The sequence below is a fragment of the Eutrigla gurnardus genome, assembly GCF_963514095.1.
Source record: "Eutrigla gurnardus genome assembly, chromosome: 9".
Taxonomy (NCBI): Eukaryota; Metazoa; Chordata; class Actinopteri; order Perciformes; family Triglidae; genus Eutrigla; species Eutrigla gurnardus.
In genome coordinates this window covers 27,018,949-27,036,857 of record NC_139923.1, presented here as the reverse complement: position 1 = coordinate 27,036,857, position 17,909 = coordinate 27,018,949, and the positions used below count along the sequence as shown (strand labels likewise).

General features: G+C 44.8%; 1 protein-coding gene across 1 annotated transcript; it reads right to left on the bottom strand.

The window, feature by feature from the left end:
- Positions 1 to 965: 965 nt before the first annotated feature.
- Positions 966 to 17,558, bottom strand: cbln1 (cerebellin 1 precursor). The gene is made up of 3 exons (XM_084017334.1): positions 16,906 to 17,558; positions 15,653 to 15,772; positions 966 to 1,570 (listed from the first exon to the last, which is right to left on the bottom strand). Exons 1-3 carry the CDS (start codon positions 17,161 to 17,163, stop codon positions 1,373 to 1,375), a joined length of 576 nt encoding a protein of 191 aa, XP_083873460.1. The 5' UTR covers positions 17,164 to 17,558; the 3' UTR covers positions 966 to 1,372.
- Between the last annotated feature and the right edge of the window lie 351 nt (positions 17,559 to 17,909).

Below are 17,909 nucleotides of genomic sequence, written 5' to 3'. Positions count from 1 at the left end.
TGGTTTCAGTGTCCAAAGTCCAACATTGAAGAAAAGCAAGGACGGATCCGTGCTCGGAGGCAAAACGAGTACAGCAGCAGATAAAGACATGAGGACGGAGGGATGGACGGAGGTGAGGGACGGGATGACAGAGGTGTACAAAGTGGAAATCTGCACTTGTGGGTCAACAGCATAGTCAAAGAGAGGAGAGGATCCTGGAGGGGAGGGGGGGTACAGGTATGAAACCCAGCAGGGGTGATAGAGGGAGAGGACCGGACCGGACCAGACAGGACCGGACCAGACCAGATCGGACTGCAGGATGGAGGTTGAATGCAATGTTGATGAAGCAACGTGAAGCAATACTTTCATTGTGACGAGCAGTCTCATTATAGTCACAAGAGAGTAACGGTATCGAGTACATGGATGGAGACTGGACGGTGTTTTTTGTTGTTGTTGTTGTTGTTGTTTTTATTTGTAATTCCTGTACTTCACATGTTCAGTACAGTGGAAATGTTTAATAGTGCTCTTCTGATTGTGCTCGATAGCGTATTCCGTCTCCTTATATTTATACACCACTCACTTGTTTTACATTTTTGTACAGAAACATACTCGCCGTCTGGATTATGTCAAAGAAGCTACATTTATCTCGTGTCGCACTTTGACACCAGACAAGAAAAAATGTGTCTTTTTTTTTAACGCCAATCATTTTTTTTCATTTATGATAACTATAAAAACACAGCTTTACAGGGAATGTACATGTAGCACCTGCTTTTGTGATCAGTGTTTAATGTCCCCTATAATAAAAATCCTAGTTTAGCTTCGGGGGGCAGAGGCTGATCCAAAATCAGTGCAATTTAATGTTGTGAAAAAAATAAATGACGAGGAGCAGTTCTTCAAGAAACATTCTTCAAAGCTAATGATGATAGAGATGGATGAATGGATGAATATGGGGGGGGGGGGGGGGGGGGGGGGGGCACTCTGGAACATTTAAATGATCAATTGCGTCTTTCAGCAGGGCATAAAAAAAGTTTCGGCTGTCCAAAGCTGCAGTCAAGCCACAGAGAACAACAGAGGGAGGGTGACGGATGGATGGAAGGATGGATGGGAAAAGAGGAAGGGGAAGTGAAGAAGCTGGCCGTATGTACTTCCATCGCCTGTCCTGTCGTTCTCTACAACCTGTCTCACTCTCTCTTCCTTCCTCCCTCGGCAGTGTCCCAAACAGAGTCTTCTTCTTTCCATCGTATTCACTAACGCTCCTCCTCCTCCACCGCCCCCCCTCCCCAACCAGTCATCGTCACACTTCCATCTCCATCACCAGCTCCTCCTCGTTCGTCTCCACCCATCCCGCTCCTCCTCTTCCTCTTGTTCTCCACCCTCCTCCCTTTTTCCCCCTCTACATGGGGAACACCAGGAAGCCGGAGAAGGTGGAGTACTTCCATCCCCCCATTAGGTTTCCTCGCTCCAGTTTGAGGTAGGCCCGGTCCCCCTTCTCCATCTGGATCAGAACGCCGTTGCTGGCCGCCTCGCGCGTCACATCCTGGTCGCCGGCGAACGCCGAAATCACCGGCCAGCCGTTGTGCATCAGACTCACCTGGGTGAGACGGGAGAGAGAGAGAGACAGACGGTTAGAGTGGATGCGGCGATGCATGTGGTTGTGATAATACAGAATATTATATCTGTCTGGAACAGCGTTGCAGTCAGCACATTATTGCTAGATATATATCGTCTGTCTTTTTTTTTCAATTACCACTTGCAGAAGATTTAACAATGACTTAGAGAGACATTCACACACACACACACACACACACACACACACACACACACACACACACACATACTCTGACTCGACAAATGCTTCAATGGGGAATAACAGATTCTTCCTACAAAGAGAAGGAGCTGTCAGTTATGCGTCCCCTCCCTCCGCCGGCCGCCGTTCACCAGACAGCCGCTTTCATCCCGTCTCTTTTGAGCAACGAACAAATACAAGCCCCGTCTCCACCCCATCCTCCCTCCCATATGCTTCACCAAAGAACGGTTTTATGCCACCCCTGGCACCGACGCAGTACTAAAACAAACTGAAATGATTTTTTGCGGGAGAAACGCCTGTTTATGCAGGAGCACGCTTTATGAAACCTGTGAGATTTACTCCACTTCCTGTGAGCAAAACTGGCTGTACCTTGAGAGAGACGCACAACGGCGTCGGGAAAGAGGGGAATATGAAGTTGGATATGTCATCCCAGCTTTGTAAACCCATTTCCTTTTGAATAATGTGATAAACGATAGAAGTGTTCATGAGGAATCACTGACCTGACAACGTGAAAACGTACATAAAGGGTTCGCCCATGAAGTGGGAATCATTTGCAAATGTCACAAATTCAAACAAATGATTTAGTTATGCATGAATTAATTTCACCTGGACACATAATTACGTAATTATTGCACCTCGTTAAAGGTGATTACTGATGCATTTAAATAGGAATAAACAGATGATTGTGTCTGAAAAAAAAAAATTCCATACAGTGTATATATCCACGGTTCAAATTTCAAATATATACATACGTAATATATGTATTTTATTTTCCGTAGATTAAGGTGACCCAAATATAAAAAACGCTAGTATAAATATGTCATTACATTCCATCCTCCAAACATCTGCCTCCACTAATTAACACAACTCTGCTTGTTCCCGCCGTGGACGTCCATACATGGCGGAGCTGCACTCGAGTTCTGGATGTACGTGGACACCTGAACGCCTCACGGGGAGAAAGAGGGAGCTGGTTTATTTTGCTGTGGTTAAAAAAAAACAAAAAACGCTCAGCTTCTTTTGTTCAATTGATGCCCCATCAGACTGTTGGACACAAAGAGATAGATGTTCCAAGAAATACTGTAAAACAAATATTCATGTGGGGTTGTTTGCCTGCAAGAACAAATATTTTATTCAATCTGCAAGAGCGGCTGTGGTTCGGGGGTGAGAGCGGGTTCGTCCAGTTGCATTATCATCGCACCTCCTCACTATCTGAGTGAATGAGAGGCCAAAAAAACATTTGCTTCTTTGCAGTCAAGAAACATCGAGGGATGGGTGGAAATGCCTGACTGTACTTCGGGCTTTGTCGTCATGGTTACAATAATAAACACTTGGTTATGCAGGAACATTAGCAAGAAAAAGAGGGAGTACGTTGTTCATGTAAACACAAGATTGATTCCCTAAATGAACACCATGCTGTATTGAAGAAGACTTGGGTAACTGGCAACTAGGTGTCTAATGAATGAAAAGTGAGGATTATGGTCATTTTCACCCCCTGCTGGCCTTTCGGAACAATGCAGGTTTGAGGCTTCGGCTTCACTTTTGGGACCCAGAAGGTCTGATCCACAACGTCCACCTCCCTATAATAACTCCTCTCTCTGTTCTCATCATAATCACCACGGCCTCTACCAAAACCTTTCTCACATTTTGGGACACTTCATGAGAGGATAATCTTTTTTTTTTACATCCAATGACGGCACCACAAACCTTAGAAAGCCGGATCCACCACACCAGCATTTAAGAGCATTCCTCAGAGGTCGACAAAGTCCAGCCAACACTCCTCTTATTACCACTTTACAAAAGACAACAGAGTGAACCTCGATTTAAAACAGTGCAGGGACGGTGCTTTCACACACACTCACACACACACACACACACACACACACACACACACACACACACGCCGCATGCCAGTAATGCATTTGCTTTACATTATTTAGGCGGCGAGCAGCGTTTTCAGGTTACATCACTCCACAGTTCGGCTCCAACAGAAACCCACATCTGAGCTCCCAAATATCTGAAAACGTTCCCGTCGCCCTGGAAGTGAGTAATTGCAAAAAACTGTTGCTAAGTGATGGAACACAGTCATAAACATCCCATAATTATACACTTAGCCACCTCATTCTACGTGATGGTCAGGAGCGTGTGTGTGTGTGTGTGTGTGTGTGTGTGGATATGGAGAGCCTGTCAGAGTCAAGGGCTCTCTTGGCCCGGCACTCCTCTTCACAGCAAGTTTGTACGAGTGTGAGCGAAGCTCTGAAAACCACTCGGACTGCGCTTAAAATCTATATTCCTTTTAATTATCAGGGTAACACGTCACTGGTTGCAGCGAAAGTAAATGTAGGTAGTTAAGGCTGCAAAATGATTTAATAAGGGGAGGTTGTTGAATTCTTTATGAAAACGTCAAACCAAGATGAACCTGATAAAAAGAAGTGCTTAAAACACTTAAAATGGCACTAAAATTAGATTTACTTGAGGAACAAATCATTATATTGGGTTACAGATACTATTTTTTTTTTTTTTTTTTAGTGAACAATGAAATAATATAAAAGAGAAGAATTAATCATTTGGTCTCCCAAAAAGTATTTTTAGATTCTGAAGCGTTTTTTTTTCAGAGCTAGACGGCTTTTTCAATCCCAATAATGGAAATTCACCACGATGGAGTACTGGTTTTTTTTTTCATCCCAATGCGTGATAAAATCCTAATCGTTCCCATTATAATACCATTCTCATATTCATACAATATGATGTTATTGTACAGCAGCCCACGTGAGGACGCATCACTCAACACTGTTCTCGGCTTTCTGACCTGAACTTGAACACGACTCACACCGATGAGGGAAAATAACTCTCCTCCTCGCACATGTTTATTTCACTTCCACTTTCCAGCCTGACAGTTCCTCCCCTCTTCTGACCCTCTTCCTCCTCCTCCTCTCTCTCACGAGTCACAGCCTTTAAAACACAACGACATGAAAACACCAGTCGTGGACGAGGAGGCCAGTCTGCAGGTTGTTGTGCTGAGACTGAAGGAATATCATTAATGTGCCGTGTGGACGATCTCGATATAAATACATTCATCATCTGTTCCTATATATCACACGATGCTGACGTCTTCGCAGACGACAGCTGATAGCGATGACACTAAAAACAACGATACCACCACGTGTCTATCTCACACCAGCAGAACTCCGCCCAATTAGGATCTTCATCGCTTCCAGATCTCACAAAGACGAGGTAGAGTAGGGAAGTGTGATGCTACGTTACAACACAACCAGTAACTTTTAGACACTGAAACATCCACCTCCTCGCTCGCAAACGGATCAAGCGGACCGAAAGGAGGCCAGTCTAAAAATATCAGGGACGTCCTCCCCCGTTCAAAATGTCAAGACGAGCACAATATTCTTACAATAACAGTCGAAGGAAGCTAAAAGAATGGATGGATGGATGGATGGAGGGATAGATAGATAGATAGATAGACAGACAGACCTTGTTCCTGTCCAGAGTGCATGTAATGCTTCCAAACGGAGAGTGAGGTGGCAGGCAGACAGACAGACAGACAGACAGACAGACAGACAGAAGGGAAGCCAGCATCGTTTCCCTCAGATACAACAAACCATTCATCCAACTCACACTGACCAACCTCCCTCCCCTCAACCCAAACATCTTTCTCTGATCCAGACGTGCTCATGCGTCCTGCTGCCTGAATAAACACCAGTCACACCGGGAATGACATCACTGATAGATTACTGCCATCCATCAGTTGAAATAACCTCCGTCGACTCTGTTAAAACACGCTGCCACTGCTAACAGACGGAGCCACGTCGCTCGTGTTACGTTCAGGTTCACACTGGACGCGGAAGCCGAGCGCCGAGATTTTCGGTGAGGAATGGCGTCCTGCATCCTTTCAGTGTAAACAGCATAAATGATATATAGGATTCAATGATCTCGTCCTGATGAATGATTAAATATGCATCGCCCTGCTGTTCTCCTGGAGTTTCAACAGACAGAGTTGAGCTGTATAGCAAAGATCGTTGCTTTGTTCATGTGGAGGTGCTCGGGCCCAAATAGAAAGACACACATCAGCTGGTTTACTACCATAAACACTTTGGTTGGGATTTAATTTCAATTAACAGATTTTAAAAATGGATTTCACTCCAAGCCTCATTCGCATCATTTGAACACAAATTTGTTTACAATTTGTTTTGTATGCAAACGTCGGGACCTTTATGTATCATATAAAAGACAAAATATTATTTGCTGCGACCGAGCCGCCCCGTTATATGTTTGGTGCAACGAGCAGCTCTTTTTGTCGAGTCGCTCTAAGGGCGTACCCACCAAACGCGATGAAACTTCATCGCGCGTCAAGATTACATGTAAAGTCAATGCAAAGACGCGATTAGACGCTTCATCGCGCCGGGCGACGCGATGGACGCGATAGCGCGGCGCGATGGGCGCGATGGACGCGATGGACGCGAAAAATCGCTTCATCGCTTCATCGCGCCATCGCTCGAGTTGAAATAATTGAACTTTTGCGGCGAATTCGCGTGAAGACACGCCGCGACAGCCTATCAGCGTTGAGATCGTCACCGACGTGCTGACGTACGGACGTCCTGGTGTTCCCTCGCTTTTTGCCGGCTTGCCGCTCCAGTGAAGAAGATGGAGGAGACACTGATAGTCGCCGTGACCGCTCACCCAGAGCTATATGATAGTTCCTGTCCCCTCTACAGGGACAGGAACAAAAAGGACCGGGCCTGGGTGAGCGTGAGCGAGGCGTGTGGGATACCTGGTACCGGCCGTCGTCCAGGCGCAGCTCCTGCAGGAGACGGTGGAACTCGCCGAGCTCACGCCGCCTCCGTAGGGTAGCATGCACCCAGAACCGACGTCGGCGCCTAGCCCGCAGACGAAGCTGGGAACTTCTCCAGAGTAGATACAGTGCAGCGATGGTGGTTATCTCAGCCATGATCGACGAGAGAATGAAATGGCGGAAGAAATGTTGTTGTTTGGGCGGGCTCGTCGCGCGACGCGATGCCGCGATGAGGCGTTTTTTGGCATATTGGACCGGCGTCAAAACTGGAGCGTCTAGCGCGACGCGATTTCATTTGTCGCGCGATTAAATCGCGTTCATCGCGTTTGGTGGGTACGCACAAGGGCCATCTTTAGAGTCAAAGCTTCGTAACGATCAACATGCAGCATGCTTTGTGTCTCCTGATTTGATTCGATAATCTGGTGTCGGCACTCACTGGCAACATGTCAGCTTTTAGTCATATCTAAGAATCACTGGCACACACACACACACACACACACACACACTGGGTCAGTGTGGTTGTGTGTGCCAGTGATGTATAGCTCTAATAAAGCTGTGACATTGGCTTTGGAAGGGTGAGGCTGTGGTCATCACACACACACACACACACACACACACACACACACACACATTGCCAACATCGCCCTTACAATTACCAGCCATAAATATAAAAGCCAGATAAAAGGGCCGTGTGCATCGTGTCAGGCCTCCATCGATCTGCATTCATTAATGCTTAAGCACCAATTAACTGACTGAGTAAACGAGCGGGAGGCAGAAAGAAGATGAAAAGACAGAAAAGAGAGAGAGTGAAATGGCAGGATGAGGGATGGATGGGCGAGAGAGAGAGGAAGATTGAAAGGAAATCTCGATGTTTAAATAGAGATGGTCTGACGCCTCGATGCAGCACTTAGAGCCAGCGACAGTGATATCCTGTTATTGCATCATCAGCTGACGTCCAGGCGACTGTCTCTGACACGACAATCATACGTCCTCGTTTTTTCCCTCCTTCTTGTTTAATTTCTCATTCATCTTTAGATCCGTTTCCTTTGCTTTTTCACTTAGATCTTCTTCCTCGTCGCCTCGTTCTCCTCCTTCCTCCCTCTTTGTCATTTTGTCTTTACAGATGGATGCCGACACACACATACGTACATAATGTTGGGTCTGTCTTCCTGTCGTGGAGATCTTTGTAAAAGTTTGCAGCTCCAGGGGTCGTTCAGGGTCGTTCATGGGGAAAACCGAGACTTCAATGTACAAAGGCCAGATCTTACAAAATAAAAGAAACCCTACTCTGTTTGTACGGATTTTTAACTTCTAGAAACCAACCTGTCTTTCACAATAAAAGCTTAGCAACACCTTAATGTAAAAACATATTCGTAGAAACATGCAGGTGTCACCAGCATCCACAGGAGCTCGTTGCAGCCAATGAGCAACAGGACTGCTGGGTGATCAATAAATATATTACCCGTATCTAAGTCACCTGTTGCCGACAATTTCTAGCTGGATGTTTTGCATTTTTTGGGGGGTTGGAAGCTTTGCCTGCTACAGACTGTCTGATAATTAGAATCTGGAACATCAGTTCTGGCCAGGAGACTTTATTTAGGTCAAGTCTGTGTTTCTATCCGGTGCTTTATCTTTCTAGCTGTTCTTTGAGACGATGTTGTGGAAACATCGTCGCTGCTTTCAAGATGTAGAAATGCAGTCACAACCCACTGCGACTCTCAAGGGACCAGAACTGTGTTTTGTAGCCATTTTTGCTGTTTTTTTATTGCCATTTGGGCAGAAATGAGTCCGTGAATGGAAGACGGAGTAAACATGTTATAATGCCGGAGCATCCTAAAGATATTACGAGAAGAAACAAACCCTACGCTCTGTCATGACATGACTAAAGGAAGCCTTTATTTTCACACCCAGCATAACTATTACATAAGAGCATTAGTATAAGTGTAAGTGGTTAAAATGTTATCCGCTCCGGCTCGGCTGTTTATTCATGTTCTGTACAGCAAACATCACTGCAGATACGTGTTCATGGTTCAGGCGTTACACCGGTTCCCTGCCAGCACTAAAGTCTTGTCCTCCAGCCTCCACCTCTCAGTGTGTCCGGTTTGTTTACCCAAATGCATCAGATTGTTTGTTTATTAGCAGGAAATCTGCTTCCGGTCGAGTGTTTGTGCCGGCTCACTGCCACACAAGGTTTATAGGAACACTTGAATGGAAGCCAACGTTTTCTCATATTACTATAAATGACGTTAACAATCTGATCGACTCACCGGGTCGTCTGGAGAACTTGACTAGAACTATTTGAATCCTACACTGGAGCACAATTAATGTCAGTAAATCTCCTCAGTCTTCATCAATATCGCCTCGGGGGAAACAACATCATTAATTTGAGGAAACCACAGAAAAGCCTTCACCCGTCATTTTTCTTCTCTGGTGGGGAAAAAACAAACAAACATGCAGCTCTGAATCAGCTGCCAAATGTCAAAAAACACCAAAAGAGGACAATTAATTAAGATGAGCGAGTTGAGCACTTCGTGCAGATGGCGTTTACTATGAACACAACAAAAAAATAAAAGTCGCGTGGCAGTCATCGCTTGATGCTGAAAGCGGTGCCCCGAGCTTCATATCGCTCTCCGTCGACTGGGAATAACATGAATCATGTGACGAAATGAATTATTTTCATATAACGTTGAGTGTAATATTGCTTTTGAACATGTTCTAACTGACTTTAAATGAATACACTGAGCATACCGACGCCATCTTTGCCCTGCAGGTTGGAATGCCCTCTTCTTGTTTTGGACTTGTTGCTTGTCTTTTGGTTTTTGTGGTTTCTGCCTGTGGAGTCCGACATCACTCTCTGCTCACGACATGTCCATCTATAGTGAGTTTGCCAGGTTTAAGTCCCGATGTTTAGTGAGAGTTATTATAGTGGACCCAAAGTATCCAATCCAACCAATGTCACTAACCGAGCGTTATATACCATCATGCATTGCTCTGAAGGAAAAGCGTCGAGCATCACACAAAGTGCTTCTTAATTTGGGGATATTTCTCTCATTGCCACCACATTGAGAACAGGAGTGGCTCCTTGTGTTCTCACCTTTCACAATAAAAGCCCTAAACGTATCTGCTTAGCAGGAGAACTCAAATTACAAAAAAAAGCCTGCAATATGTATTTATTACAACAAAAATATGTCTGTATGTATTATGTATTTTGTAAAGCTGATTTTATTTTATTATTATTTCACATTTATATACATAATACATACAGACATATTTTTGTTCATGATGACCCTAATTACATCTCCTGCACCCCGCCATAGTGTTACTTCCTCTAACTGTTACAAACGCAACATATTCACAGGAAGACTAATTACATTGTCTTCCTCAAGTGTCTAGGATGTCGTTTTTTAATGAGTGTGTTTTTGTAATTACTGATCTAGTTTCTGTATGTGGAACTAAGTGGTTAAGATAAACATTGCTTTCGTCCCCCAAAAGAGCAGTTTGTGAGAATTGTAGGGTTATGTTGTAATAATCTTGTTCAATTAAAAGACAATTTGTTTTGTGTGTGTGTGTGTGTGTGTGTGTGTGTAACCTCTTCAGTTATACACACGAGCACAAACGCAGCTTTCTATAATGTTCTGCCACAGTGACGGAGACGAAGCACAGGTTGATTGAATGGAAATGAATCCGAACATCTGGTTTGCAGACGCTGTGTGTGTGTGTGTGTGTGTGTGTCTGTGTGTGTGTGTGTGTGTGTGTGTGTGTGTGTGTGTGTGTGACCAGAAGCTGACAGATAAGAAACCAGGCAAAATAAAACCATAAAAAAACAATTCCTTGTCAGGAAATGTCACGTGTGGTCACGGCCAGCGTAGATACCCTCAGCTATCCTTCACCAACGAGACCCAGAAAAGGTACGGATCCAAATATCAGACCCTTTTTGCTGGATAGATGGTATCGAGGTGTCAGACAGGAAACAAGGGCAGGGCTGGGCGACACAGATCCCCTGCTAGACGAGAGGAACCTCTGACCTGCTTATGGTAAGGTTTATCCTCTGGGGAGCATGAATGTCTGTACCAAACTCAATCCATCCCATAGTTGTTGAGTCTCCATCTATAGAGCCTTGTTGCCACGGCTACAGATGACTATCACAGAGCAGCAGAGTCATCTTGAAACGAGCTCACAAACGGAGCAGCTGAGCTGACATTTCCCATAACGTAGGCCCTCTCCGGCCGCTTCCAAACCACCTCCATTGTCCCGCCTTCCACCTCCCGCGTTCACTAAAGGAGCAGATACGGTGTTTATTTATGTGGCGTTGACTCGCCTCTCACTTCCCTGCATCCCCGGCGTAGGATTGTATTTGTACTTGTATTTTTCTTTGTCACAGCACAATCCGTGCTGCTCATTGGACGCTCTCTTTCCTCTCCAACACAGCTGCAGCACGTCGGGGGTTACGCCACTTCTGTTTCGCTCATCGGCCCTGAACACCATGTGAGTGTTGCCGAGGCTTAAAGACGATAGAAGCAACTTTTACACATGAATGATGGGCGTGTTGTGTTGCTGACCACTGTCTCCATGAAGTCATGCACAATAAAAGAGACGGATACGAATATAAGTAAGAAGTAGAGAATTTACAGATGGTAGATGGTAAAACAAGATTTATTTATAGGATCTGATGCCAAAGCCTTGGACTGTAAAGACTAACTTAAATCTGCTTTTTCCAAAAGTCAATTAGATGTTGAATAATTTAGTTTAGAATAATTTAATTCCCAGTCTAAAGGCATAACTTTAATTTGGCGTTTTTCAGAGTAAAAGCATGAATTTGATGCTCCAGACGAGGCCTTTAACAATATCTACTCGTCCTATGATATCTGGACGCGACCTCACTCATTTCTGTTGACCTTGATTGTCGTGTTAGCATGTTTGTTTACGTGACACAACATTTAAGCCCAGAATGCACTGCAGCAGCGTTCTCCCCTTCCATTATAAGACTTGGGGCGTTGAGCAGACATTGTTCAACAGAACCAGAGTCCATTTTATTGAAATGGTCTCAAAATTATTTCTGGGCCAATATATCGTCCAACATTGTTCCAGGCCTACTCTAGCCCCTCCCTCCCTCCCCCACATGGCCCATCATAAACAAATCTTATAGATACAATTTAGCCTTAAGGGCAACGTAACATTTGACAGTGTTGTTCATGTTAAATGTGTGTTCCTGCACGAAGACCGGCCATCTTTGAGTTTAGCTGAAGCTGCACGGGGGAATCAAACTATATTAAATAAACCGTTTGATGATGGATTTCATCTCAGTGGTTCTATACGCGTATGAATCTTTAAAAAGCGTATGCAACAAAAAACAGAATTAACCAACACTTTAATGAAACGACGTAAGCACTTAAACCGTTTTAATCAGTCAGCGACATTGATTATATAAAGTATATAAGTACTTGGTATTTATTTGTAATTACTGATCTAGTTTCTGTTGTTTGCGTGCTGTGAGAAAGAATCGATCTAACAAATACTAACTAGATATTTGAACATGAAAAATAAATCATCTACACTCAAATGTGTACAAAGGAAATCTGTTTTATAAGAGAGCTTTATGTCAGAGTCATTCAAGGAAAGTGTTATAAAAGAGACTTTTGAGTGCGTAGGTGCTTTTTTTCTTTACCTTTTAATAATCTAAGTCTTCAGTGTTGTTGTTCAATACATCCTTCTGTACCTCCCACATGTTGACAAGTCTATTCTCCAGTTTTAGATTTTAAAATAAAACAATGAACTATTCCCCTTTTTAAACACTAAATATAACCACATAAAAACAACATAAAATGAGCTGTGTGATGAGTTAAACCGATAACTAATGACATCCGCAACAAGCACGCTGATGCCAGACCCACATTTGATTCCAGCGTAATTGTAAGAATTACATTTTAATTGACCATTTTGGTATTCCTCAGTATGCACTTCAATTAGCGAGGGTAGGATTTGCTCTTCTGAACGCAGCGTGTTTTGCTTTTTTCCTCCGGATTGCAATACCTCATTAGAACATGGGTCGACCCCAGTGACCCGAGGCGGGGGAATCAAAAAAATTGTGCATTGGAAAACCAGAGCACAAACACAAAGAGTCAAAAGGATTCTGCTTTTGTTGCAGACGGATGCGGCCGCTCCGGGTCGAAATGTAAAAATAAGTTCTTATAACCCAAAAGGCAGTGAGAGGTGAAACAAAAAACTCTCTTATTATCAGAGCAGTGTGGCATCAGCATCTGGAAGCGTTGCCTCCAGGTTTTCCTTCCCTCAATGGGAAGATGAACGTAGCATCGAGGCTGAGCGCGCCTCGTAGCGGCGCTTCACCTCTGCAGAGCGTCGGTGACCAGAGGCGTCAAGGGTGACATTTCTGAATGTTGAGGATTTTAAACGCTTATTCACACTGCAGAAAACAACCTGCAGGATTTACTTTGCTTAACTTACAAAAAAAAATCTGTTTTTCTTTCTTTTCAATTATTATTTTTCTGACATTTAAATCCAATGCCCCATGGAAGGCCAATTTTTTTAACCACATATCAAGTTAACAGCGACCGTCTGATTAGAAGAAATCATACCGGCTTCTGGTTTCACTCTATTTAAGTTGCACAATATAATACCTCAATTTATTTCCAATAGACACTTCATCTCGACAAAAGAAACTTGCGATTAAAAAAAAAAGCCCAGCTGTGATATCCAACCAGGGCCTCATCTGTTTGCCGTTGTGATCTGCAAGCTTTCCATTCCAAGCTGCAGGTACAAGATGTTCACGAAGGGATATGGAATTAATTTGTTTCCAATTTGATTTTCAGATGGAGAGCAGCAGCACACGTTGGAAATGCAAAATAGTCACACCTGAAATGAAACAAAGAGGTGTTTGATATACGTGTGTGTGGTGTAAGTGTTCATTAATGATAGCCAGCGGGCTATCCATTAGCGGAGGTATAGGCGTAGCTGATGGCTGCCGTTATGCGGCGGTCCTTTGTATCGGAAGAATGCACCGTATTTAATTTGCGATATTTGTATGTATTTTCAAGGCAGAACTCAAAGCAGAGAAGGGGGGGGGGGGGGGGTTCTGACACCCACATCACCTCTCTCGCCCCTCACAGGTAGAGAGAGGATCCCTGCTCGGTAACTGACTGATGATAGCTGGAACAAACTGCTTCTCCCTTCCTTTGTGCATCTCCACCAGTATCCACCAATCAATACTTACTCATGATGTTTGGCGTTCTTGCCACCTCTCTCTCTCTCCTTCTTGTCCATCCTTTGTTCTTCTCTATTCTCTCCTTTTTCCCCTTCATGCATCCCCATCACTCCCTTCAATCCTCCCACCTTTTTCACTTCACCCCATTTATTTCCCCCATTAACATGTTTTTATTAACTTTCTTTTCTCCTCCCTGTCACCGTTTTACATTTACTCTCTCTCTCCCCCCCCCCCCCCCCCCCCCTTCATCCCTGCCGCTCTCCTTTCCCCTGCTGTCTCTCATCTCTCGCATTCACCACAGTAGCTGCCTCTGAGGCAATCAAACAGTGGGAGTTTTCAACACGGCAGATGCGCCGGATGGATGGAAGGATGAGAGGAGGAGGTTGAGAGGTGAGCGGCGCCAGATAGAGGAGAGAGGACGACCTACACCTGTTACCGTATGATGACTTAGACCGAAGTGTTATAATCCATCCGGAAGATTCTGGTTTTACAAGTCAGCCAAAGTGATGACAGCTTTCCTTTCCAATCCCTCTTCAACCGCTTCACTGCGAACATTACCTCACTCATAGATACAATGTAGTTTCAACATAACAGATTGGCACAAATAACAGTACTTATGTGAAAGGCATCATCACAAAGGGAAACACCGATCAGACTTTTTTCAGTCCCGATACCTGTGTTTAGTCAATAGGCTATAAGCCCCGCTGTGTGGAAGCGATATTTATGTGTAAGGCGACCTCAGGATCGACTTAAACACTGCCTTCGTAACTTTGCAAAATGAAATATATCCAATAAACACATAGATATGCATTTGCTGAATTGTTATCAAATAACAAAAAGTCCACCGGCAACTTGGAGAAAAATATTCAAAATGAATGCAGCAAAAAATAGGCCAAGAAATTAAAATGTATATGAACATAGAACTGAATTAAATAGTTCCAGCTGTTTCAGTCGGTGTCGGTATCGGTATTATGTTCCCCGGTGCCACCAGTGAAGAGCGATCCACGATCTCTACTCGTGTTCAGTTGCACAGCGATGACTGGGAGGATGGGTCTGACGCATCTCGCCCACCCTCCTTGTTGTTGCTTTCTGTTGTTATTGCTGTTGCCGTGCTAATTAATTCAAGCCTCCGTTAATAAAATCTAAGTAGCAAAACATAATGTCAAAGCACCCCGAGGGTGGGGCAACGGCATAATTGCACAACAGTTTAATTAGCAAGAGATACATTGCAATTAACGCTGTGACTTGTAAAATGTCGTCACGTGCATGTTAAACGCCGTAAATGGGACTTGAGTGCTTCAACGCCTCGGCACATCAAACCAACGCAAAGACCGCATCTTCAAAAAAGGAAGAGAGCTGCTGGTTGGATGAAAGGAGGGCCGTGATGGGGCACACTGCAGTGTGTGTGTGTGTGTGTGTGTGTGTGTGTGTGTGTGTGTGTGTGTGTGTGTGTGTGAAGACAGAGAAAACGCCCCGTCTCTGTTTGCTCTGTGAAATCAGATTCAGCCTCTTTTGTTAATGAGAGGGAGGAAGCGTCGCTGTCCGTGGTGCTGAAAGCAAAAGCTGCCGGAGCCGCGAGCCCCTCCTCGATGCTCACCGCAGCGGCCGGTGCTGCTGCTTCCTTCGCCTTCCGTCCTTCTCTGCGTGTATTGATTAATTATGATTGGGCCGACGGTGACGGCTTTCAACTGTCATCACCCGGGAAACGCATCTCACACATCTGCAAAATGACTTCGGGCTGCATATTCAACTTTTGTGAAGGGGGGAAAAAACAGCATGGGGGAGAGGGGGGAACGTGGTTCGGTCCACACACACACACAAAAGACAAGCATAAAAGGCACTATACCTGTATAGTTTGGCGGTTGTAGACTTTCACTACGTGGAAGTTAAAACTGTAAATCCCTTTACGCGGCGCGATGAAATTACTTCTCTCCTCGTCGAAGCTCTTCCCAACGTTTACTAGAACCTGAAAGAAACAAAGCATTTCATTGATTTCATTAAAATGAGGACAATCCCAAATGTATTCATGTAATATATATTATGTAATATTCATGCAGTATATATATATATATATATATATATATATATATATATATATATATATATATATATATATATATATATAAATTAGCCGCATATTAAGACCCCCTTCTTATTTGAACATGTTGTTTTGTATTGAGCTCTCTAATTCTCTCTAATATGGAGAGAATGAAGCCTATTAAGTTCTACATTTTCTTTAGTGAACATATTGAAATTGATATCTCACTTATTTTTGGAGGATGAAGGACTCTTAAGGGCCCCTCTGGTCCCGGATCACACATTCAGAATCATTGATGAAGTGGAATAACGCTTTGATTTTTTTATCTACTCCCCCTCAGCAACGTCAGAACTCCCAAACTTTATGGGAAATGAAAGGGAACTTAATCAATCGTTCAAATTGAGCTTTCAATTATGCATTCCTGCAGCCAAACGCCTGGTTTTTATGGGCGGAGGACGAACTATGGCGCGTAATTGAACGGCAGTTTGAGAGAGAGTTAACCTTTAACGGAAGACGGGGAGGACCGAGCCCTCGCGACCCCGCCGTTACTAAATTATTCGGCGACATGTCAGTTCCCATATCGCACATTGTCAGCTCGGAAAAGTTGAAATGTGCAGAAGTCTTTCCGACCAACTACTTTGGACGTGAATTACCTATGATAAAAAAAAATTGGAGACTGATTGGTTTTCGCTCGATCTCGAGCTGCTGTCCACGAGAGCTTTGCCGGAGGCGCACGAGACGCAGCTGAGCGCATTTTCCAGCCACACGTGGATCCATCGCTTTATTAACGTTTTTATTTATTTATTACGTCTTTTTTAAAACAGTTATAAAAAACGAATCCATGAAGGAGAAATTGTTTATTTTATTTATTTTTTTTAGCACACACACACACACACACACACACACACACACACACACACACACACACACACACACACACACACACCGTGGGAAACTTCGTATGATCTGCATCATTCCTTCATCGACTGAACACAATTATAAACTTACTTTTTTCTACTATTGTTATTTTACAACAGAACCCAATAGAATGAAAGCCCTACCCGGTCGAAGTAGATGACCATGGTCCGGTTGCTCATCTCGGAGGGCTCGTGGTTGGTGTTCCGGACCGCGGAGAACGCCACCTTGGCGCTGCCCGAGCGCACCGAGATCCCGAGCGCCGTGCCCGTGGGGTCCGCGGCCGGGTTGGAGTCGCACACCACGAGGCACTTCCCCTCCAGGACGATTGGTTCCGTCTCGTTCTGGGCGCGAGCCGGGCTCGCCGCGAGCCACACGGCACTCAGCAGGCAAAACGCCAACATACCGGACCAGAACTTCTTCTTCTGAGGTCGTCTTTACGAGGTCTATTCCCCTTTGGAAAAAAAGTAAGATAGGAAGAGTTCCCCGGTGTTCCCCGGATTAACCTGAACGAGGCTTGTTTTTACAACTAGAGGTGCCGCTCCGTGTTGCGTTTAAAGCCCACAGAACACTTTCTCCCCTGCGGAGTCTCTTTGGAGGAGAAACAAAAACCCAGAACCGGATTATTATTTTAGGCGTTGTTTTTTGGTCTTTCTCTGGTCCCCCTTCTCGGAAATCACCGTATCGCCTCCGTAATCTCCGTGCGAGTCGCGAGCTCTTCTCACCTGTTTCTCTTCCTCCTCCCTCACTTCTCGCCAGCTTTCCTGTCACTTCAAACGCAATAAACCGGGAGTCGCGCGCGCGGTGCGGAGGGGCCCTGGACGAGTGACGAGGCAGCGCAACTCATAGCGCGCGAGGGGGGGGGGGGGGCGGAAATGAGAGGGGTGGGGGGTGACGGGAGAGCTGCTCTGTCTGCTCTCTCTCTCTCTCGCGCGCGCGCGCGCTTGAATTATTGATACGTGAGATATGAGAGTTGCAAACACAAAAGGCTCAGGAGGAAAGGGACGCAGCGCGCGAGCGCAAGATGCTCCCGCCCTGGTCCCACTCTTTTCTCGTTTTTTTTAAACAGACCCCCCCCAACACCACCAAAACGGAGAGCCATCATCGGATTAGCGCGTCTTCGATATTTTCCAATCACTGCGTGGCGACC